At 37.2% G+C, this 23,416-nt stretch overlaps 3 protein-coding genes across 4 annotated transcripts; 2 read left to right on the plus strand and 1 right to left on the minus strand.

The window, feature by feature from the left end:
* Nucleotides 1-973: 973 nt before the first annotated feature.
* Nucleotides 974-3,676, plus strand: LOC127445972 (40S ribosomal protein S26). 2 transcript variants are annotated; one of them, XM_051706519.1, is made up of 4 exons: nucleotides 974-1,014; nucleotides 2,856-3,033; nucleotides 3,207-3,337; nucleotides 3,579-3,676. In XM_051706519.1, exons 1-4 carry the CDS (start codon nucleotides 1,012-1,014, stop codon nucleotides 3,612-3,614), a joined length of 348 nt encoding a protein of 115 aa, XP_051562479.1. In that variant the 5' UTR covers nucleotides 974-1,011; the 3' UTR covers nucleotides 3,615-3,676. The 2 variants fall into 2 exon arrangements, with proteins under 2 accessions (XP_051562479.1, XP_051562478.1); XM_051706518.1 differs by lacking the exon at nucleotides 974-1,014 and adding an exon at nucleotides 1,730-1,753.
* Nucleotides 3,677-10,246: 6,570 nt separating this feature from the next.
* rplp2 (ribosomal protein, large P2) lies at nucleotides 10,247-14,647 on the plus strand. The gene is made up of 5 exons (XM_051706520.1): nucleotides 10,247-10,364; nucleotides 11,172-11,295; nucleotides 11,872-11,920; nucleotides 12,054-12,155; nucleotides 14,469-14,647. The coding sequence occupies exons 2-5, from the start codon at nucleotides 11,173-11,175 to the stop codon at nucleotides 14,543-14,545; spliced, it is 351 nt and encodes a 116-aa protein (XP_051562480.1). The 5' UTR covers nucleotides 10,247-10,364; nucleotide 11,172; the 3' UTR covers nucleotides 14,546-14,647.
* Nucleotides 14,648-14,790: 143 nt separating this feature from the next.
* LOC127445950 (uncharacterized) lies at nucleotides 14,791-22,826 on the minus strand. Its single transcript, XM_051706482.1, has 5 exons — nucleotides 22,687-22,826; nucleotides 21,047-21,893; nucleotides 20,800-20,937; nucleotides 20,237-20,304; nucleotides 14,791-19,603 (listed from the first exon to the last, which is right to left on the minus strand). The coding sequence occupies exons 2-5, from the start codon at nucleotides 21,882-21,884 to the stop codon at nucleotides 19,268-19,270; spliced, it is 1,380 nt and encodes a 459-aa protein (XP_051562442.1). The 5' UTR covers nucleotides 21,885-21,893; nucleotides 22,687-22,826; the 3' UTR covers nucleotides 14,791-19,267.
* Between the last annotated feature and the right edge of the window lie 590 nt (nucleotides 22,827-23,416).

The following is a 23,416-nucleotide window of genomic DNA, read 5'->3' on the forward strand; positions in this document are numbered from 1 at the left end:
AGGACATTAATACTGTGAAAAATTACTATTACAAATAAAAAAAAAATAAACTACGCCAAAGAGTTCTCATCAGAAAAATCCTCCATGTGCAGCAGTGACAGCTTTGCAGATCCTTGGCATTCTAGGTGTCAGTTTGTCCAGATATTCAGGTGACATTTCACCCCACACTTCCTGTAGCACTTGCCATAGATGTGGCTGTCTTGTCGAGCACTTCTCACGCACCTTACAGTCTAGCTGATCCCACAAAAGCACAATGGGGTTAAGATCCATAACACTCTTTTCCAATTATCTGTTGTCCAATGTCTGTTTCTTTGCCCACTCTAACCTTTTCATTTTGTTTTTCTGTTTCAAAAGTGGCTTTTTCTTTGCAATTCTTCCCATAAGGCCTGTACCCGAGTCTTCTCTTTACTTTTGTAAATGAAACTGGTGTTGAGCGGGTAGAATTCAATGAAGCTGTCAGCTGAGGACATGTGAGGTGTCTATTTCTCAAACTAGAGACGCTGATGTACTTATCATCATGTTTAGTTGTACATCTGGCCTTCCACATCTCTTTCTGTCCTTGTTAGAGCCAGCTGTCCTTTGTCTTTGAAGACTGTAGTTTACACCTTTGTATGATATCTTTAGGTTTTTATTTTTTTATTTTTTTTTTTGTCAATTTCAAGCATTGTATAGCCTTCATTCCTCAAAACAATGATTGACTGACGAGTTTCTAGAGAAAGCTGTTTCTGTTTTTGCCATTTTTGACCTAATATTGATCTTAAGATATGCCAGTCTATTGCATACTGTGGCAACTCATAAACTGACACAAACACAATGTTAAGCTTCATTTAAGGAACCAAATAGCTTTCAGCAGTGTTTGATATAATGGCAAGTAATTTTCCAAACTTTTGGTCGCCAATGTATATCTGCAACAAATAAAACCAATATTTACATCAACAGTACACAAGATGAAGGTTTTTTTATTCCTTCCGGTTCGCCCTTTCCGGTCCTCTTTTCTGCCTCCTGTTCAAGATGGTGAGACACGGGCCGTTGCGATTGAGTTCCTAACTGCGTTTTAAATCGTTAAATGTCCTTTTATATTTTCAAGTAAAATGCGCGACGAGTAGGTATAGTTAGTAAAGTATCAGAGTTCGTTAAATATGGGCAACCATCTCGAGCCGTGAAACATTTTTAGTTAGAAGTGTTTGCACGCGACTAAGAAGCGAAGCATGTGGCTGCTACTTAAGTAGCACACGGCATGGACAAGCTATGCTTTGGTCATATGAAGCAACATTGTGGCATTTAATGTTGTCTTTTGTCTGGCATTACCATTTAGTGTTTGATGCACCGATGATGGTTATAGCCAATAAGTTCCAACCGATCACGATAATATCTTGTTTTAGTGCTTGAGTATAAGTTGAGTTGACATGCTTATGAATACTGCATCTGACAACTGATGCATAGAGCACAAGATTTCTGGATGCCAACGTCTAATTTTTTTTTTGTAATTATTATTATTTTAATACATATTTGTTCCAAAGCACATTAACAGAGTAGTTTTTTAGTGCGCCATCTGAGCAAGCGAATACATATTACTGTAAAGAAAAATAATCCTGCCATATAGAATTTATTAATATTAACTAATAAGTTGGTTGTTATTTTAAATATAAATGTGTTATTGTAAGAAGTAACTTCGTGCAAAAGGAGTAATGGGGGCGTTGTGTATAAAACATTGATTATGGCAGAGGATGAATGCGTTTCCGTAATGGGGCAAGTAGGTTGCTTGCTAATTTTGGTACATTTATTACTTTTATGTTGGTGCTGAAACTGCTTTCTTAAAGGAATCGTTCACTCAAAAAGAAAATTCTCTCATTTACTCACCCTCTTACTGTCCAAGATGTGTATGACTCATTGTTCTGCAGAACACAAAGATTTTTAGAAGAATATCTCTGCTCTGTAGGTCATTTCAATGCAAGAGAATTGTGACCAAAACTTTGAAGCTCCAAAAAGCACATAAAGGCAGCATACAAATAATTCATAAATCTCCAGTGGTTTAATCCATGTCTTCTGAAGTGATTCAACCAATTAGGTTGCTTCAGAAGACATGGATTAAACAACAGGAGTCTTTTTTTTTTTTTTTTTTTCAATTTGGAATGCCCAATTCCCAATGCGCTCTAAGCCCTCGTGGTGGCGTAGTGACTCGCCGCAATCCGGGTGGTGGAGGATGAATCTCAGTTGCCTCCGCGTCTGAGGCCATCAATCCGCGCATCTTATCATGTGGCTTGTTGAGCGCATTTCAACGGAGATGTAGCGCATGTGGAGGCTTCACGCTATTCTCCACGGCATCCACGCACAACTCGCCACGTGCCCCACCGAGAGTGAGAACCACATTATGGCGACGATGAGGAGGTTTACCCAACGTGACTCTACCCACCCTAGCAACCGGGCCAATTGTTTGCTTAGGAAGACTGACTGGAGTCACTCAGCACGCCCTGATTCAAACTTGCGAATCCAGGTGTGGTAGTCAGCGTCTTTACTTGCTGAGCTACCCAAGCCCCCAAACCACAGGAGTCATATGTATTACTTTTATGCTGCCTTTATGTGCTTTTAGGGGCTTAAAAGTTTTGGCCACCGTTCATTTGCGTTGTATGGACCTACAGAGCTGAGATATTCTTCTAAAAATCTTCGTTTGTGTTTGTAGAAGAAAGCTATACACATTTGGGATAGCATGAGGGTGAGTAAATGATGAGAGAATTTTCATTTTTGGGTGAACAATCCCTTTAAAGAATCACCGCTTTTTAATGTAATAAAGACCTGTGTCAGAAACATTCTTTCAGATTTCTTATGTCCACCTTCATCTACATTTTCAATGACAGACTAAGAAGAGAAGGAACAATGGACGTGCGAAGAAGGGTCGTGGACATGTCCAGCCCATCCGTTGCACCAACTGTGCCCGTTGTGTTCCCAAGGACAAGGCCATCAAGAAGTTTGTCATCAGGAATATTGTGGAGGCTGCTGCTGTGAGGGACATCTCTGAAGCTAGTGTGTTTGACTGTAAGGGACTGCTGTGATGACAATTTTTTTTTTTTTTAAATGCTCAATATGTTAGACAAAATTTTTAAATATGATATTCAGGTTAAAATAGTTTATCAGTGCTGCAGAAATAATTCTGCCTATGTTGTTGTTCCTTGATGCTCAAACTGTTATTTTCTCCTCTCCACATCTAGCATACGTATTGCCTAAGCTCTACGTGAAGCTACATTACTGTGTCAGCTGTGCCATCCACAGTAAGGTGGTGAGAAACAGATCCCGGGAGGCCCGCAAGGACCGCACACCACCTCCCCGCTTCAGGCCCACTGTATGTAGACAGGATTGCTTCTCTCATGCCTAAATAGAATGTTGCAGTGCAGTTTTAAAATATTTTAACTGATTTGTGAACCTCAAACCCTGGTAGTCTCCAGCCATTGATAAATAATTGTAACATTAGGAACAGCTGGAATATTCTTAGTAGGGCTACTATGTGCTGCTTGTATTATTTAGTTGTTTATTTTAGTTCACATGGATCTCAGCATTTCTCTGTTACCTTTTTTCCTGTGCAGGGTGCTGCCCCCAGAGCTCCTCCAAAGCCCATGTGAAGCAAATCGCACATCACATCCTGTGCATTTTTATGCAGAAAAATAAAAATGTCTGAAACGGATCACTGTTTTTTCTTCTTATTGATTGGTATCGATTTTGTATTGTTGATGCATTGAGTAAAAAAATCGAATTATGGTACATGTTATAATAAGACTGTATAGACTGTTCCATTAATTAGAGTTAATGGACAAAAAAAGCAAGTGAGAGCAGAGGCTTTGATTCTTGCACAACTTAATGTAACATGACTTAACAACAGGATACAATATATTGATCCATTATCTGTGAAGTGTTTGCCAAAATAGGATTGTGCAGAAGCGGTTTACATTAGAAAAGAGACAGAAGGTGCTGTTAAATGTCCGAAAGTCTGTACTGGTAATGTGATTTCTGTAAAGTAGCTCCTAAGTCTTAAGTGTCATGCATGCATGGGGGAGGTCAAGACCTATTTTAACATTTTAATTTTTTTCCAAAATCACAGTCTACAAATCTACCTGCCATCTTTCGGTATAGAATAAACATTTGTATGGGCTAAAAGAAACCGTTCTATTTATAAACTTATGTTGAGAAGATGTAATACATAATAGCATTCAGTGTTTCAACCACCCCCCATTACGGGGTCAATTGTTATACTAACAATTAAAAAAACAATGGTTTCTCAAATAAGAGTGCAACTCAAAGGAATAACAATACTTATTAACATTAATATAGTTTTAGCCTTTATATTACTAATTCTCTAACACTTTACAATAAGGTTCCATTTGTTAACAGTTAATACATTAGGTATCATGAACAAACAATTAACAATATATATTTTACAAGATGTATTCATCTTTAATGTTAATTAATAAAAATACTATTGTTCATTATTAGTTCGTAGTGCATTAATGTTTACAAATACAACTTTTGATTTTAAAAATGTATTACTATATGTTGAAATGAACATTAAGATTAATAAATGCTTAAGTAAACTCAGCAAAAAAAGAAACATCCCTTTTTCAGGACATTGTATTTTAAAGATAATTTTGTAAAAATCCAAATAACTTTACAGATCTTTATTGTAAAGGGTTTAAACAATGTTTTCCATGCTTGTTCAGTGAACCATAAACAATTAATGAATATGCACCTGTGGAACAGCTTACAGACAGTAGGCAATTAAGGTCACCGTTATAAAAACTTAGGACACTAAAGAGACCTTTCTACTGACTCTGAAAAACACCAAAAGAAAGATGCCCAGGGTCTCTGCTCATCTGCGTGAACGTGCCTTAGGCATGCTGCATGGAGGCATGAGGACTGCAGATGTGGCCAGGGCAATAAATTGCAATGTCCGTACTGTGAGACGCCTAAGACAGCGCTACAGGGAGACAGAAAGGACAACTGATCACGTGTAAAAACACCTGCACAGGATCGGTACATCTGAATATCACACCTGCGGGACAGGTACAGGATGGCAACAACAACTGCCCGAGTTACACCAGGAACGCCTAATCCCTCCATCAGTGCTCAGACTGTCTGCAATAGTCTGAGAGAGGCTGGACTGAGGGCTTGTAGGCCTGTTGTAAGGCAGGTCCTTACCAGACATCACCGGCAATAACGTCGCCATGGGCACAAACCCACCTTTGCTGGACCAGACAGGACTGACAAAAAGTGCTCTTCACTGACGAGTCGCGGTTTTGTCTCACCAGGGGTGATGATCGGACTCGCGTTTATCGTCGAAGGAATGAGCATTACACCGAGGCCTGTACTCTGGAGCGGGATCGATTCGGAGGTGGAGGGTCTGCCATGGTCTGGGGCGGTGTGTCACAGCATCATCGGACTGAGCTTGTTGTCATTGCAGGCAATCTAAATGCTGTGTGTTACAGGGAAGACATCCTCCTCCCTCATGTGGTACCCTTCCTGCAGGCTCATCCTGACATGACCCTCCAGCATGACAATGCCACCAGCCATACTGCTCGTTCTGTGCATGATTTCCTGCAAGACAGGAATGTCAGTGTTCTGCCATGGCCAGCGAAGAGCCCGGATCTCAATGCCATTGAGCACGTCTGGGACCTGTTGTATCGGAGGGTGAGGGCTAGGGCCATTCCCCCCAGAAATGTCCAGGAACTTGCAAGTGCCTTGGTGGAAGAGTGGGCTAACATCTCACAGCAAGAACTGGCAAATCTGGTGCAGTCCATGAGGAGGAGATGCACTGCAGTACTTAAACCAGATACTGACTTATTTTTGAGTCACATGTCTGTGAAACTTGTTCAGTTTATGTCTTAGTTGTTGAATCTTTGTTCATACAAATATTTACACCTGATAAGTTTGCTGATAATAAAAGCAGTTGAAAGTGAGAGGACGTTTCTTTTTTTTTTTTTTTTGAGTTTATTATTCTTTGATGGTTCATGTTATCAAATGAAACCTTATTGTAAAGTGTTTCCACTAATTCTTTTAGCTGGCAGGGATAATGTGCTTAGAGCGAAAGTCTTTGGTACCTACATAATTATTTGAAATAAGCTAAATTAATCTGAAATATATTGGTTAGATGATGATTTAACAAAAGTATTCAACCTAATACTTTAAAGTAATATTCATTACTTATTAAATTTGTATAAAAAAAACTAGTGTTACAATTAAAGTTGCCAACTTTTTACCACATGAATACGGGACACTTGCGTATTTTGAGCACTTCAAAATGGGAAATTTTTGGGGGCTCAAGTGTTTCGGCACTTAAAAATGGCATAATAGGTGTCCCATACGCAGTATTGTGTGTATCCGATTACAAAGTAATTTTTTACTGTAATTGAGTTACTTTTTAGTCAAAGTAGTGTAATACATTACATTTTAAATTCTTGTAATCAGATTACAGTAACTGGCTTTCATTTAAAGTAATTTTAATTAATATAGATATAGTCTATTATAATACATTTAAGATATGAATTAATATGTACGTCTGTTACCATTTCTGTAACAGCTGAAGGGTGTTCGACAATGAATGAGGAAGATGTTTTGAATTTGAGCGGAAAACCAAAAACTTTTCTAGGAAAAGTAATTTGTAAAGTAACATTACAAAAGTAATAAGTAATGTGATTACTTTTTAGATGATGTAATCATTAAAGTAAACTGATTACATTTTATAGAAGTAGTAATTTGTAGTGGATTACTTGTTTTCAGTAACTTACCCAACACTGCCCATATGGGACGTTTCGGCTATTACAGGACATTTGGCAACCCTAATTGCCCCAACCTAAAAGATAAGATATTCTTGTACAGTCACTTGACTCACCTAACAACTTAAAGCTGGAGCCGAGCCTGTTATTGTATGGTTGTTACTAGCTACAGTGTTAGCATCTGTCATTCATATTAACTTTGACCAACAACCAAGAAAATAACTAGATATTTTCAAAGTCAAAGGCGTCAAAACTTTGAACACCAGGGAAAATATTGGACATCCAAAAATCACTGTCATTCCTCAAATAAAAGCAAGTTTCCAGTGTAACAGATTTGACTGGCTGATATTCAGGTTTAGACTTACACCAAATCTACCAAAACTTTTATAGGCTATTTAAAAAATAAAGCACTATTCATTGTCTGATAACCTTTTTGCCTTTTCCCGTCTTGTTCTACTATTCCATGTACTTGCCATCTGTTACTGTAGGATTTTAAAAACTGCTGAGTGTCACTAAGTCGAAGTGATCTACTTAGTGAGGTGTGAGTTCATAATCAGCCTGGCGTATTCTCTTCCCTTTAGTCAGACACCAGCCTTGATGAGTACAGTGAAAAACTATCAACTGGTTGGAATGGCAACAGCTATTTAATTTGATTCCATTTACTCAAATGAGGTATGCTTTGTATTTTCTTTTATACTTCAGTTATCAAGAGAGGAAGCATGCATAAGAAACAGACTGAAACCTAATTAAGCTACTGCCAATTCAATTACTTCAGGCTTTATGCTTGGGACATGCCCAGGAAAAACCAACAAAAGACCACATATTAAGAAGAGGATCCACACGTTGATATTTTCCATTTCAACAGCCATTTTCAAGTGAGAGAGCTTTAGGAGAACAGTAACAGAAGATGGGAGAAGATGACAGACCTGTGGAAGACAGGGAGATGGAGGATCTGGAGATAAACAGTGAAGAGGAAGCCCTCCTTCATTTTGGTCATTACAGCGAGGCTCGGGCCGCAGTTCCATGGGAACAACGCACATTAAAAGAGAAGGTGCTCTACCATATGGATCGGATCTTCCTATGTTTGCTTGCACTCTTCCTACTGGTAATATTTGGAGAGATCTTGTATAAGATTTGGTATGTGACCTGCTGGAGGAAAGTTTTGGAGTTTATTCTGGAATCTGTGTCATTCCTCTTTACACAAGAGAAGGATGAAGAGCTAATTGAACTGTGAGATTTTTCTGAAAGCTAGATCTCATATGTCCATCGCATGTTTTCCCTTAGCAGAATTCCATTGCTTTCTACATGAGGATTACTTGGACTGAATCCAATTCCAGGACATCCAAGCTGAAACTCAATAGTTTTATTTTTACAATTGTAAAACCTGTTTAATCTGAGTCATTTTGTGTGTGTGTGTGTGTGTGTGTGTGTGTGATTAATATGTTTTCCACTGTGAGCTTTTGTTCCTGTCAATAAAGGGCTTCTATGTCTATTCACTTGTGTTGGCTTTTTATGTCTACGGCTGTGTTTGATACTTTTCAATGGATGTTCCTTGTGGACAGATATTCATTCTTGTGATGAATAGAATTTTATAACAAAAGCAACAAAAACATGCACACCAATTCCATATATTAGCAATGAATGATGTAAATTCAAGTATAATTTAAGAAGATTGTTGCTTTTGCCTTGCATACAGTGTTCTCTCAGCATGTCTGGTGCCTAGTGTATTTGTAATTGATGCATTGAATTAACCCTTAAATGCATGGGAATTTCACCAAACACTCTTAAATAATCAGGTCTTAAGAGACCCGGCATGTATATCTATCACAAATGGATCTACAAACTGCCCAGATAGTGTAAAATTGTCTCTGTCTCTTTTTCTTTTTTCTTTTTTTTTTCAAGACAATTAGAAAATAATAGAATAATATATATTTTGATGTTTTATTTTTTCATATATCAAAGAGATGCAACAAATCAGGACAAATCTAGAACAGGATTCGTTGAAATTTGAAATTTCATGAGACGCAACTGGCTGTCAAACACATATTGAACTACACATAACAATTAAGATAAACACAAGCTAAACATAAGATACACATAATTATTTTCTTAGGCATTTTTTGTGTCTAAATAAATCCACAACTTACATAATTTCAGTAATACACCGAAATGTCAATAGTCATATCATACTTTTCATGTGTTAAACTTGCTATAGTTTACTTCCATGTTGTTTCTTCATCAAATAGCAATGTCAAATGTAAATCAAGTCAATCACTGAAACAACAGCACCACCTTGAGTAAGAAATAGCATGTTTAATATGTATGAACAGGGGCCTAGGTAGCTCAGCAAGTACTGATGCTGACTACCACCCCTGGAGTTGCAAGTTCGAATCCAAGGTGTGTGACTCCAGCCAGGTCTCCTAAGCAACCAAATTGGCCCGGTTGCTAGGAAGGGTAGAGTCACATGGGGTAATCTCCTCGTGGTCGCAATGATTGGTTCTCGATCTCAGTGGGGCACGTGGTAAGTTGCATGTGGATCGCGGAGAGTAGCATGAGCCCCCACATGCTGGGAGTCTCTGCGTTGCACAACGAGCCACGTGATAAGATGTGTGGATTGACAGTCTCAGAAGCGGAGGCAACTGAGACCTGTCCTCTGCCACCCGGATTGAGGCGAGTAACCGTGCCACCATGAGAACCTACTAAGTAGTGGGAATTGGGCATTCCAAATCAGGAGAGAAGGGGATAAAATAATAATAATAATAAATAAAAAAAAATTTATGAACACACATATGGAATACTGATAATTGCCCCTGATTTTCACACAGAATTTATTTGTATTAATAGAGTGCTCATTTCTCTTGTAGTAAACAAGAGAAATAGATATCCTGTGATAGTAAATTTATATAGATATGAAATAATCATAAAATAAATAAATAAAAAACTGCACTATTACATCCCTAGAGGCTCAAATGACCTGTCTCTATTACATTCTGTTTTAGGCCCGTCTAGACCATGGTAATAATAAGGATAGCACATAAAAATCTGAGATACCATAGTGACCTGTAGCTTCACACAATATTTTCTGTATTCATTATATATGTGGCGGGTGTTGTGGAATATGTAGTTAACATGGAAATTACAAACACTACAACTGGAATTGTGGTTGACAGTTACAATTGTTTAGTTTTAGAATTTACGCGATATAAAATGTAACAAATTGAAGTCGCACAATTACATGCTGTTACAATCTGTTTGTGTTTATATTTATACGTTTACAAAAAAAAAAAAAGATTTGCCCACATAAAGGTAAAAATGCTTCTGAAACCACAGGGCGCTAATACGTTGTAATTTAAAAGTTAAAAGTTTCTGAGACTGGCTGGCATCATTTAACCTAAAGTGCTCAAACACACTAGTGATTGACAACTCAGCTGCGCAATGAAAGAAAATAATTGCATCCAATCATCGCCTGTTATTTTGAAACGGCGCACCGTTCAGCCAATCAGATCATCGCATACTGCGACAGACCTCAAGTATTTTCCTCCGCCTGTTCTTTCTTTTCCAGAAACTGCAGCGTGACCGACGTTTCGTGTCTTTCACAGACTTAAAGTATGTTGTTTTATTGAAAACGTACCCGTAATCTTATTTTCACCTCTCATTTATTTACTGTAACTATTACAGTGCTGCTATGCAGCAGTTGTTGTGAAATTCAACAGCATTTTCACCTTTTATTAGCACGTGTTTATGAATCTGTAGCAAGCTAGCTAATATAGCCACGCTCCATTTTGTATCATTGCGCTTCTGAAAAACTGAAACATTTGAAAGAGTATAAAAATAGATAGTCACAGCGAATTTAATTAGGCTACTAACATAGCGAATAATCGAAATATGTTGAGATTATTTTAAATCTGTTATGAAACAGATTTCCTTACAAATCATGGTAAACAGGTTTGACAGATTTTGAGCTCTTTGCCAGCTTCGGTTTAGTTTCAGCTAGGCTAACTTCTGATTTGTTGAAGGGTTGCTTTCAGTCATTGCAGTATTTTAATTGCAATCATTATTTAGTTTTAAACGATTCAGTTTCCTTAAGCCCCTAAGCAAATGTTTTCAGTTTAATGGAAAAGTGGAATTTAATAATTCCAAGTTCCAAAAATACATGCACATATGTCATTGTCACATTAGCACTGTTCTCTTTACTCAGTATTCTCTAATATTGTATATGTTTGAACTTGAGTGGTTGTAGGGAAAGATTGAAATCACATTTTAGGTCATTTTAGTTTTCACTCGACCCATTTGGAACCACGCTATTTGATATGAATTTCATTTTCTCTCTCTCTCTCTCATTAGAATCAGTGGAAAATATAAAAGCCATTTAACAAAGTGTTACGAGTGTAATCTGTTTTTTTTTTTTTTTAGAATGCGTTACGTGGCCGCTTACCTGTTGGCTGTGCTGGGTGGCAACAACAACCCATCTGCCAAAGATATCAAGAACATCCTTGGGAGTGTCGGAATCGAGGCCGATGATGAGCGTCTTAACAAGGTGTGCAATTTGTCTCAAACCTACTGAACAATGAAAATTCGTTAATCTTGTATTCACCCTCACATTCTTCCAAGCCCTTATCACTTGCTTTCTTGGAACACAAAATCTGATGTTAGGTAGAATGTTAGGGACAGACAGCCAATATTCACCATTCACTTTCATCGTGTGTATAAAAGATGCGGTGAAAGTTAATGGTGACTGAGTCTGTCAGTCCCTAACATTCTGCCTCACATTTCCTTTTGTGTTTCATAGAAGAAAGCCATTCTGGTGTGGAACAACACAAGTAAATCATGACGGAATCTTCATTTTTATCCAACACCAGTTTTCAATATAGTATAATTCTTTCAGAACTGTTTTAAAACAAATCAACTAACTTAATGTAACAGATTAATTTTAGCAGGATTCTCAATTCTTTTGCAGTCTCTGGGATGTGTACTTTGTGTAGCACTGGTATTACACATAAGCAGTTCTCTGGTGCCTTGTTTTAAGTCAGTTACATGGAAGCTCATGTGAAGCACTAAATCTCCCAAATGAGTCAATACTCTCAACCTTATTTTGATATTACTCACTCAACAGGTCATCAGTGAACTGAATGGCAAGGACATCAATGAAGTCATGAATGCCGGTAAGATTGCATTGCTTTTACTGTAAAGCTTTGACCTACATAATGCTTAAATCATGTAAGCTATGACTTTAACTATTTATTTTATATATATATATTATTTTTTATTTATTTATTTATTTATTTTTTTCCACAGGCCTCTCTAAGTTAGCCTCCGTACCAGCGGGTGGTGCAGTGGCAGTCTCTGCTGCTGCGGCTGGCGGTGGTGTGGCTGCTTCTGCTGGAGAAGCACCTGCAGGTGGGTAGTTGAACAAACCTGGTGCACAGAATGCACAAAGATTTAAAGGAGTAGTTTACCCAGAAAAGATGTTACTCACCCTTGTGTTGTTCCAAACCCATATGACTTTATTCCATGGAACATAAAGGAAAATATTCTCAATGTCTAGAGTGCTTTTTTTCCATACAACAACACATAAAAGTGGTGGTTTTGACTTAGAATTGTTTGCTGTATTGTTGTAAAACTGCAAAAGCTTTGTGTGAGGAACAGGCCAAAATTTAAGTCAGTTATTTTTAAACAAAATTAAAAATATTAAATCTTCCACTCTGTAGTAGTTCTTAAATCTTTGCGCTGCCATTTGGGGCTGGGCGATATGTACAAATTATTTGATCGATAATCGCCTTAAAAAATATCGTGATGTACGATTACATCGTCAACCCCCCTGCCGAGGGTCATGTGTTTTTTTGCTTTATTGATTTTGCTTTAAAAATGTAATTTATTGAAACACGAAAAACAAACAAGACATTTCTAAATTCTAATTGCATTATAATCTAAATGAAAAAAGCAATAAATTAATGAAGTGATCAATCTTATTTACCAACTTATTTAAACATTTACCATCTCCAACGGCTCCATTTGCCATTTCGCAAGTATCCGTCAACGACACCAGGTGGAAAGTTATTAATAGCCTATAGATTAAGAGCTAAAGACAATTATAAATGTAAAGACATTAATTATTATTAATAATCATATTCCCTTGTGTTCCCAAAGTGATGCTGCCAAATGTGTGTTCTTATTGAATTGGTGTTTGTATTGCATTTTGGTAATACAGTTAATGCTGCCTAAAGAATATAAAATAGAACAAAATTTTAGGTTCAAGGTGAATGTGTCTTGAATTAATTTGATTTAATCACTTTCGTCTTTGTTTCTTTAATACAAATAAATATATTACTGAACTTGCAGAGCTGCGTTCACAATGCATGTTAACCGCGTGAAAATAAAGTGAACTAAACTCACAGCACCTCCGGAGATGATCTGAGATAATTTGCAGCATTCTCATAGACAACATTATGCTTTCAAATAGTTTTCAGACAAATGAAACAAAGAAAAAAAGAGTGAAAACTCTTTACATGCGCTTGTTCCATGAGACAGGCTTGCGCTGCATGCCACTGATCAATCAGCGAATCAGACATCAGCATTGATGGCTTATCTCTCTAATATGGAATGCCCAGTTCCCAATGCGCTCTAAGTCCTTGTGGTGGTGTAGTGACTCGCCTCAATCCGGGTGGTGGAGGACGAATCTCAGTTTCCTCCGTGTCTGAGACAGTCAATCTGCGCATCTTATCACGTGGCTTGTTGAGTGCATTACTGCGGAGACATAGCAAGTGGGGTGGCTTCACGCAATTCTCTGCGGCATCCACGCACATCTCACCACGCGCCCCACCGAGAGCAAAAACCACATTATGGCGACCACGAAGTGTTAACCTAATGTGACTCAACCGGGCCAATTGGTTGCTTAGGAAGCCTGGCTTCGAACTTGGGACTCCAGGTGTGGTAGTCAGTGGCTTTACTCGCTGAGCTACCCAGGCCCCCTTTTTTTGTCTGTTCTTAAAAATATAATTAAGTTTGTTTCTTCAAGCGAGAGTCTTTGTGACTAACAGCATTTTCTTGTCATGTGTCACTCCGAGATGTCTTACAAGTTACCCGTCTGTTGCGGGTAGAAATTACTGGCGCAAGAAATACATTTGAACGAGGAGCTTGCGGACTGGATTCAGCCTCGTCTCATTTTGCGGGTTACGGGTGGTAGTTTCACACTCTGGGCTACCGTTTAATATGTTTGCCGAATTCCCAGATCCGTGGTTTTGCCATTTCCTGATATTGTTGATCATCGTCTGTCAATGAGTGTCGCAATCGGCATTGAGATCTTTGTAAGACATTGTCGATATCCGATAACATCGTCCTATTTCCCAGACCTACTGCCAATTAAATCAGAATATGGTGCGTCAAAACAGGTTGTGCCAGGTTTTAACTTATGTAGATTTGAAACAACATGAGGAATGGATGACTTTTGGGCGAGCCATTCCTTAATGGTTTAAGGTAGAATTGTCATTTAAATTTTTATTTGAATTGTGCAATGTGTATGTGATGGGTCTCATCAGAGATTAGCATTCCTGCCTCCTTCCATATGTAACTGTAGCAGGTGTTTTTGAAGTGCAGATCAGCTACACTGATATAAGTTCTTTGAAACGTTGTTTGAAGTGTTCATGCAGTATGTGGGGAAGTAAAAAATAAGCATTGTGATTTTAACATTTGCACGTTTGCTTTATCTTTCAGCGGAAGAGAAAAAGGAAGAGAAGAAAGAGGAATCGGAAGAGTCTGATGAAGACATGGGCTTTGGCCTCTTTGATTAATCTTTCTTTACCTGTTAAAAGACAATAAAAAAGGAAAACCTTTGTGTTTGAAAGTTTGTGCTGCCTTAAGATTATTTGCAAATAAATTGTAAGTATACAATGGTCCGTGTAATGCTTTACAATTAATTTTTCAGACCATACCAATACAAATGCAAAAGTAAAAAAAAATGGTTTGAAACTTATTTTTTCCAGTTTCTTCAAGAATATAGAATTGTCCTTTTCTCTCCTTTTCTTAAATTTTACTTTTCCTAAATTGTGACTAGAAATATATTTTTTTAAATAATTGACTTGTCAGTTTTCAATTTTTGTCTTGCAATTTGTGCTTTGGGCTGTACCGTTAGCACGGGGGTGTGGGTTAGGGAACGGACTGCATGTACGTTGAGGAGTAGTTTAAAAGGCTTGCCCAGAAGTCAACAACCAAAGGCATACGGAGGGGTTGGCACGCGGGCAATAGCAAGAGAGTGGACAAACCATTCGCGTGACCCACTGAGCGTCAACATGGGTCGCTCGAGCATAAAGGGTTCGGCATTGAATTGTTCGCTCCACGTGGTGGATGAAAGGGGTTTGCCCTTTTCCTGGCTGTCAGAAGCAGGCATTGACGGAGCACATGTGTCAGTCCTCCTGCCACTTGTATCACTTTTTTCCTCTTAAGTTTATTTACAAAGCATAGGATAGCAAAAAACAATGATGACCTTCTGAATTGCTTTTCCTTTTAAATTTAGCGTTATTAATCTTTTATGCATTAAGGCCTTTATACAGAGTTTTACCATGTCCATTTATCCTTTTATGATACTCATTTCTAACTGGAAGGAAACTTATGCTCATGGTGGCTGGCTGAGTGCCAGGTGTTATTGCATTGAACAGCTCAGAATGTTGCCCTCGTTCACTCTCCAAGGAATTACATTATTCTTAGATCTATATACATTAATGCCTTTTTACGGAATTTACTTGCCATTAGAGCGGTCGAACTGGCAGAAAACTGCCATGTAAAGTCCAGCCTCTGCTATTGTGTTAAAGAGCCCCATCATTCCAAAAAATTAAGCTACATAAATTATAGGTATGGATCTATTCTCATGTATTAACGCCTCTTATAAAGAACTTTCTTGCGAATAATTTTCGGAATTTGGAGTTCTTCACTTAGCCAACCACCATGCGGCAGTTTTCTTCAAGTGAATATAATACAAGCAAAAACGGACCTGGAAATTTGCAAGTATATGCTCCGTATAAAGGCCTTAATATATTAAAAATATTATTTTTATTAATATTAATAATAAAGTTAATTAGGTTGTGACCCCTGCTAGCCTTTTAAACACGTGGCCATGCAATAAGCAGTGCGTTCCCTAACCCACATCCCTGTGCTAATGGTACAGTGCAAATTGCAAGACACAAGAACTGGAAAAATAGAAAATTGGTGATGAGTCAATTATTCCAAAAATCATCTCTAAAGTCATAATTTAGAAAAAGTACAATTGAAGAAAAAGAAAAATCAAGTATCCATTCTTTAAGTAACTAGAAAAAATGAAAACATTTCAAACTGTTTTTCTATTTTTGCATTTGGATTGGTATGGTATGAAAAATTAAGTGTTACACGGACCATACAATAAGTCTACAAATTGTTTACAAATTAGCACCCAAGGCTTTGTTCAGACAGGCTGCTAATAGTGGTGGCTAGTGACTTGCCTCAGTCCTGGTGGCGGAGGACGAATCTCATTTGCCTCTTGTTCTGAGACCATCAATCCGCGCATCTTATCATGTGGCTTGTTGAGCGCGGTACCGCGGAGACGTATCGCGTGTGGAGGCTTCAGGCTATTCTCCATGGTATCCACTCACAACTCACCTCATGCCCCACCCAGAGGGAGAACAACACATTATAGCGACCACGAAGAGGTTACCCCATGTGACTCTACCCTACCTAGCAACCAGGCTTAGGAGACCTGGCTGTAGTCACTCAGCACACCATGGATTTGAACTTGAGACTCAGGGGTGGTAGTCAGCAAATTTACTTTTTGCTGACTACCACCTTTACTTTTTCACTTTTTGAAACCCATTTAAATTGCATTGGAATTGCATTTCGGTCTGAACAGTCAGATTGGATTTTAATTTCAGCGCTTGGAACACATAGTGACTGTAAAGCCATAGAGCCAGTAGTGTTTCTGACTTACATTTACATTTTACATTTACTCGTTTGGCAGATGCTTTTATCTAAAGCAACTTATAAAAGAGGAATACATTACAAGCGAATCATCTTAAGGAGACAGTGGTACGAAAAGTGCTGTATTACAAAGTTTCACTAGCATCAGAATAGTAGTATTCAAGTATTAAAGTGCAACAATAATAATTATTTTTTTAGTGACTGGTTAAGTGCTCATGGAAAAGGTGTGTTTTTAGCCATTTTTTTGAAAGTGAGGCAGCTTCACGGATGGAGTTGGGAAGATCATTCCACCAACATAGTATGATGAAGCCGAAAGTCCGAAAAGAGTTTTGGTGCCTCTTTTTGTTGGTACAACAAGGCGACGTCCCTTAGCTGACCGCAGGCTTCTGGTGGGAATGTAGCTCTGTAGAAATGATTTTAGGTATGCTGGAGCAGACCCAATGATTGTTCTGTATGCCAAGTAGCTTCTGCAGTCCATTCCTCTCTCCTAGGAAAGAATGACATTTTCAAACTCGCCAGTAAGTTAAAAATTCTACACAACATACATTTCAACAAATAAAAATGTCAACAAAACACTTGAAGCAAAGTGAGATTAGCTGGAAATGTTATTTTGGAAACATGAGAAGGGTGCCTAGTTTTGGAGGACTCTAAATATGTTAAATCAGAAATTCTTATTTATTATGTTGTAGTAAATGAATGAAAAATAGGATGGGGTTATTAATCAAGAAAATTAACCTAATGAAGGTATGGCACCAGGTTTTAAATATAGAAACTTGGTGATTTTGTTTCACACAAAGGGAAATGCAAAACTATCACCTTCTTGGATCTTCTACATGGATGTGCAAGAGGAAGAATAGATTGAAGAATAGATTGTGTTGTTGCTGCTGATGTTTTAGACAAAGTGATAAAACAGTGTTTGAAAAAAAAAATATGATCTAATGTGAACTTTCTTGATGAAAAATATGATGTGCCTGGTTACATGTGCATGTAAAATGGCTAGAAATAGCATTTTATCTTAGCATAAAGCTAAATGTTTACGCAACAATTTACACAAGGTTTATTTCTATTTCTGCTGCTCCAAATTTACTTCAAACTTACTTCTCTGTCTGCTCGTATGAATATTACACATCTTAAGAATGTATTTCTCTTTGGATCGGATCATTTATATGGATACATGTTTTCCCATCTGAATAGACTAAATATTAAATGGAACAAATGACGATTTTTTTAAAAAGTAATCTCTTCTGTAATCAAAATACTTTTCCAATGTAACTAATCCGATAACCAACGATTTAAATTGGAAATGTATTGGAATACAGTTACTAATATTTTGTATTTACATGTATTCCGTTACACCCCAAACCTGATTCTGAATATGGCAATACAACAAGTCTACATATGCATGTGTAAACACATTTAAATAATATAACATTTCAGTTTTGCTAGTCCATCTTGGATCATTGGCGTATTTAGATGACATATATAACTCTCCTGTCTGAAAAATGAAAAAAGAATCTGTTATAAAAACATTCTTCACAATTTAATAGTTCATATAAACACACTGATTGGAAAATCAGAATATTTACAGCAAGTGCTGATTGTCAGATTACTGCTGGATTACAACAGGCATGTCTCCTGTGTTTTCATTTAAACATGAATGTAAATGTGCCACAAGGGAATATTCTTTTTCATTTAAATAAAAATAAAACGGAGTTAAGTCCTAATACTTGCTTTATTAAGTTGGATTTGGAGAGCCTTTAATTACCCAATGTGCATACTTATTTTTTTTTCCCTAAATACTAAAAATATTAAGAATTATTTAAGTATGGGATCATAAGATTGTGAATGAACAGTCCATAGTAATAGTCTCTTATATGATTTTTTGTTGTTGTTTTGCTTATGAATAAATGAACTTTTTTATTATAAATAAATTATAAATAAACTTTTTATAAAATAAATACATTATAAATGAACTTTAATGATCTATAACTTCCTGTTCCATATTATAAGATTTTAGGTCAAAATAAATTGAACAGTAAACAGCATTTTATAAAAATATTTATTCATAATCTTTATGCTGTAAATATATTCTGCATATGCCCGCATGCAGTTATAACATATCTAATATATATATATATATATATATATACAATCTTATTAAGCTTACAATATTGTGGTGCAATATAGGTGTAATAAATTAAAACAAAATATAAACAGCAAATTATATTGCATATTCTATGAACATTCACATTTATAGATTTTTCTAGTTTAATCATGTTTTATAATGTAAAAATGACATTAATATACAATATTAAATTACACATTATGGTTTAGTGTATTCTTTGTTTCATGAGCAAACCTTACTTATTGCTAAGATTTGTTCACAAAACATCAGAATGCCGATGTTGCTGGTGGCTTCTATTTGTTGAGAAATATTCTCTATTTCCTGGATGAGGTACTATTTTAAAATCCTTAATTATGGCTTTAACTTTGTGGCATTAGGTTTAAAAGTGTACATCATTCAGTGTTGATACGTAGGTGTACCGAGCAGTACCTAGAAGCATAAACTTCTATAAGCTTAAGTCTTGGTCAAAGTTCACTGTTTTCTGGTCCTCTGCTTTAATGTCAGTAAGATGTGGATGGCTCTCACTCATATGAGTGAAGCGATCTTGGAGATACTGGTTCCCTAAGCCCATGATGTGGCCTGTAGCTTGTCGATGTAGATTAGCCACTCTGGCTGTGAAGTCCAACGTGAAGGCAAATTTCACTAGTTCTGGTGCAACGACGGTCGGGTGGGTTTTCTTATTTGGAACTTCTGACTGGACATACTGGTCAGCCATCTGCTGGAAGGATCTATAGGAAAATGAACTTTCCAGAAAAGAGCTCACAAAGCTATTTTCCTTCAGCTGGGGGAGAAACAAAAATGGGGTTATTCCTGAGTGACTGCTTTGCTTATGTCCGAATCTAAATTATAAAATAAGACAGTTCCAGTTCGGGATGATGATTGGTCAATGCAATGTTGCAGTCATGCTAAAGCACACAATATATGTGTACAAATATATTTCAAAGCAGCATTTTTCAGCTTTGGGTTAAAGGAATATTCCGGGTTCAATACAACTCAAGCTCAGTCGACAGCATGTGTGGCATAATGTTGATTACCACAAAAAATGAATCGACTCATCTCTCCTTTTCTTTAAAAAAAGCAAACATCGAGGTTACAGTGATGCACTTACAATGGAAGTGCATGGGGCAAATTTTTTTATTGAACCCGGAATATTCCTTTGAGACCAAGTTTAAAAGGAATGGGGAAAGCGTCTTTGGAATCTGAATAAAGAACCTAATCAGAAGTGTCTGGTTAAATAAAAGGACTAAGTGAAAGTAAAAAGTGTGGATCATTAAATAGAAAAGAAAATGTGTTACACATGCATGTTTTCAACTAACTTGCACTGAACTTCAGTGTTTGGTGGTTTTTAACATTTCATATTTTCATAAGTGTATTTCTGACATTTAGCTGTTTGAGAGGAAATTAAAGCTCTTACCTTATCGTCTATAAGGTCTCCTTCCTGTTTTATCAGTTCAGTGATCCTCTTGATTGCTTCTTGTGAAACTATAGTTTGCATAAATACAGTATGACATCATTTGTTGTGCTCTTTGTAATGCAATAGCAATAGATGCAACAGATTTTTTTGACCAATGCATGACTACTACCTGAGACTAATCGCTTTAATTAATCTCTTAAATTATTATTAAAACATGTTAAATTTGCAGTCTTGTTGCTTAAAGGGATAGTTCACCAAAAATGAAACATCTGTCATCATTTACTCCCTCTCATGTTGTTCCAAGCCAGTATGACTTTGTTTCTTCCATGAAAACTCAAAAGAAGGCAGAATGACAGCCTTAGTCACTAATCACTTTCATTGATTGGAAAAAGTGCAATGAATGTGAATCAAATTTGGGACAACATGAGGTTGAGTAAATTATCTTAACACTGTACTGGTATTTAGCATTCCAGGTCTACCTAATGTTTTTTTTTTAACCCATGGACTACTTTTTTTTTTTTTTTTGCATTATTCAAATTGGAGTATTTTATAAGTGCCCTCACTTTTTCCACCATTCTGGACAGTTGGTTGAAAACTGGTATAGCCATCGCCTGGACTGTCTTTCACTTCATGCACAATCTTCTCCAGTTCCTCTGACACTTTCTCATAGTAACAGCTATTTTGTTCCACCATCTCAACAGCTGTGAACATTCAAAATTCGTTAGACCTTGTTTTCAAGATGTGAAAACATCAAACTAACACAAATAAACAATATTGTTGTGCATCATGTAGAACATCTGAGATACATACATTTTCCCTTGGACATATCTCCACTTCGCCTCCATTTTAACGATCTCTCGAGGGACTGTTTCTTCTTCGAAGATTTGGTACGGCGCATGCCATCTTCGCCTTTTGATAGGACTTCATGTATTGGTAAACAAGACATTTCGAGTGTTGAGGGTTTTAAAGGAGGGAGAGGTTCTTTAACTCTGGGATGATCCAGTCCTCTGGTGAATAAACTCAAGAAGCTCTTCCATACTGTGGGTTTCTTTGTCCTCTTGCTTTCTTTATCCTTCTTCTCCTCTTTAGAAGACTCTAGTTTGTCTGACATCTTTGTATGAACATCAACACTATTTGTATTTGCTTTGGGGGGTAAAACATCACTGGTTTTCTCACCCTCCTCCTTGTCCTTATCCAAACGTTGAAACAACTTCTTGGATTTGCCGTTGGACTTTTGGGATGCATTGGAGCCAACATTGCGACGCACACTGCCTTTAATTTTCCACTTTTTGGGTTTCTTCTCAGACAACGTCTCAGAATGTTTGTCTACTTCTGGTTCAGGGAAGGGCTTGTACATCCTAACGTTTTCCTCTGTGATGGAGGCCTGTGAACTCAAGTTAATGGATGCATCACTGGAATATATGCGGCCCCTATTGTTCCGCTCTGCTATGGAGATACATTTGCGTGATTTCTGCCCCTTTATTAGATGCCCTTGTGTTCTATCGTTGAGGCTTAAACTGCGCTTGACATACACTTCTAGAAGTTGCTTCCTATCCTTTTCTCCCACCAATAGCAACTGGGGGCTGTGCTGTGTACACTCTTCAGGTGAAATGGATGCCATACTGTCTTCAGGTGAAATGGATGCCATACTGTCTTTCTGTAAATAAGAAAAATACATCAATATTTGTATTAGTGGCTGACCAATATATTTTCAATGGCCAGTGCTGATAACAATATATAGAGAGCAGGGCAGCAGACAGTTACCGTCAATGTGGATAATCTCAAATTGACCACTAATATATTGGATGTATCCCGAACTTGTAAAATGAATAGCATATTACTATACCATTACTGGTTTGTAAAGATTTTTTAACAAGACTGAGGTGCTAGACTTAAGACTACTACTCTTTGCTTACTAGTTTAACACTTTGCTGATGTTCATTTTAAATGAGAAACTAATAATCTCAGAAGGAAGCATCTTTTTGCAGTTTTATAGACTTCGTAGCGTCTTTACCGTTCATATTTACCAAAAAGTATGCTACCACAATTAACGCTTTAAAAGGACTTACGGGCCGCTCAGACCGAACACGTTCTTGCGCAGAAGCTAAACGCAGCGCAAACGAATAGAACAGAACGCAAGTGTCTCGAGGCGCGTTTTTAGTTTTCGAACGCGCTACTTGTGCGCGAGACGCTAGAGCGTTTACATAAAAAACAAATGAAAAACAGCACAGACGAATGGAAAAACACGTTCGCTGTGAAGGTATCGATACTAAAACGCCTTTAAATGTCTTGGCAACCATACGCGTATATGCAGTGAGCGGCGTAATATGCTACACACAAAGTTACGATAAACGTAAAGTCTATATAAATTACTAGAATACAATGACATTGTCGATATAAATTACTAGAAGACAAATTTTCTTTAGAATAAACCATGGATTTGTTCTTACTATTTCTCGCACTCCTTGATGTTCGTCCCGTCTCCAGTGGTGAACGACAGTATGTTTGTGTATATTGTTTTCGGAAGAAACTTGGATATGAAGGCGACGTTTAAAGACGCCCCGTCGCGGAAACCACCTATCACCAAAGATTTGACGTCATTCAGGTAGACTGGGAAACGTCAGGTGTTGTTTACAGTTTCGACATATTGCTGTAAAGAGCATAAGGAAATAAGAATATTAAAATGATTGCAAATGAAACCCATCCTATTTCTAATTCTACAGGACCATTTGAACCTCAGTCATTTTTACAGTTTGCTCATTAATATTTCTTAAAAATAATTCTTGTATTGACAACAGTACAATTCAAATTTTACATTTTACATTTTATGTTCATGCCTTCACTTCTTTGAACTTCTGACTATTAGCTAATTCATTTATTTGTTTATAACCCCCCCAATATTTAAGCCAAATCTACGCCCTTAAGTTGACTGAAATGCACTTGGCATTAAGAATTGACAAAGAGAAGTGATTGCATCATACACTGGCCAATAACAACAATAATTTACTGTAGGCTTGGTTCTATTTGACAACCAGGGGTTCATTTTTACAAGCGAATATCTTTGTTACAACATTTTCCAAAGAGAAATTCACATATGGCTATATATGTAAAACACAATATGCATGTTAATGGTTTTCACTGATATAAAAACGTATCTGTACTGTACATACAGTATATGCA

This window comes from Myxocyprinus asiaticus, chromosome 9 (assembly GCF_019703515.2).
Source record: "Myxocyprinus asiaticus isolate MX2 ecotype Aquarium Trade chromosome 9, UBuf_Myxa_2, whole genome shotgun sequence".
In the NCBI taxonomy this organism is placed as follows: domain Eukaryota; kingdom Metazoa; phylum Chordata; class Actinopteri; order Cypriniformes; family Catostomidae; genus Myxocyprinus; species Myxocyprinus asiaticus.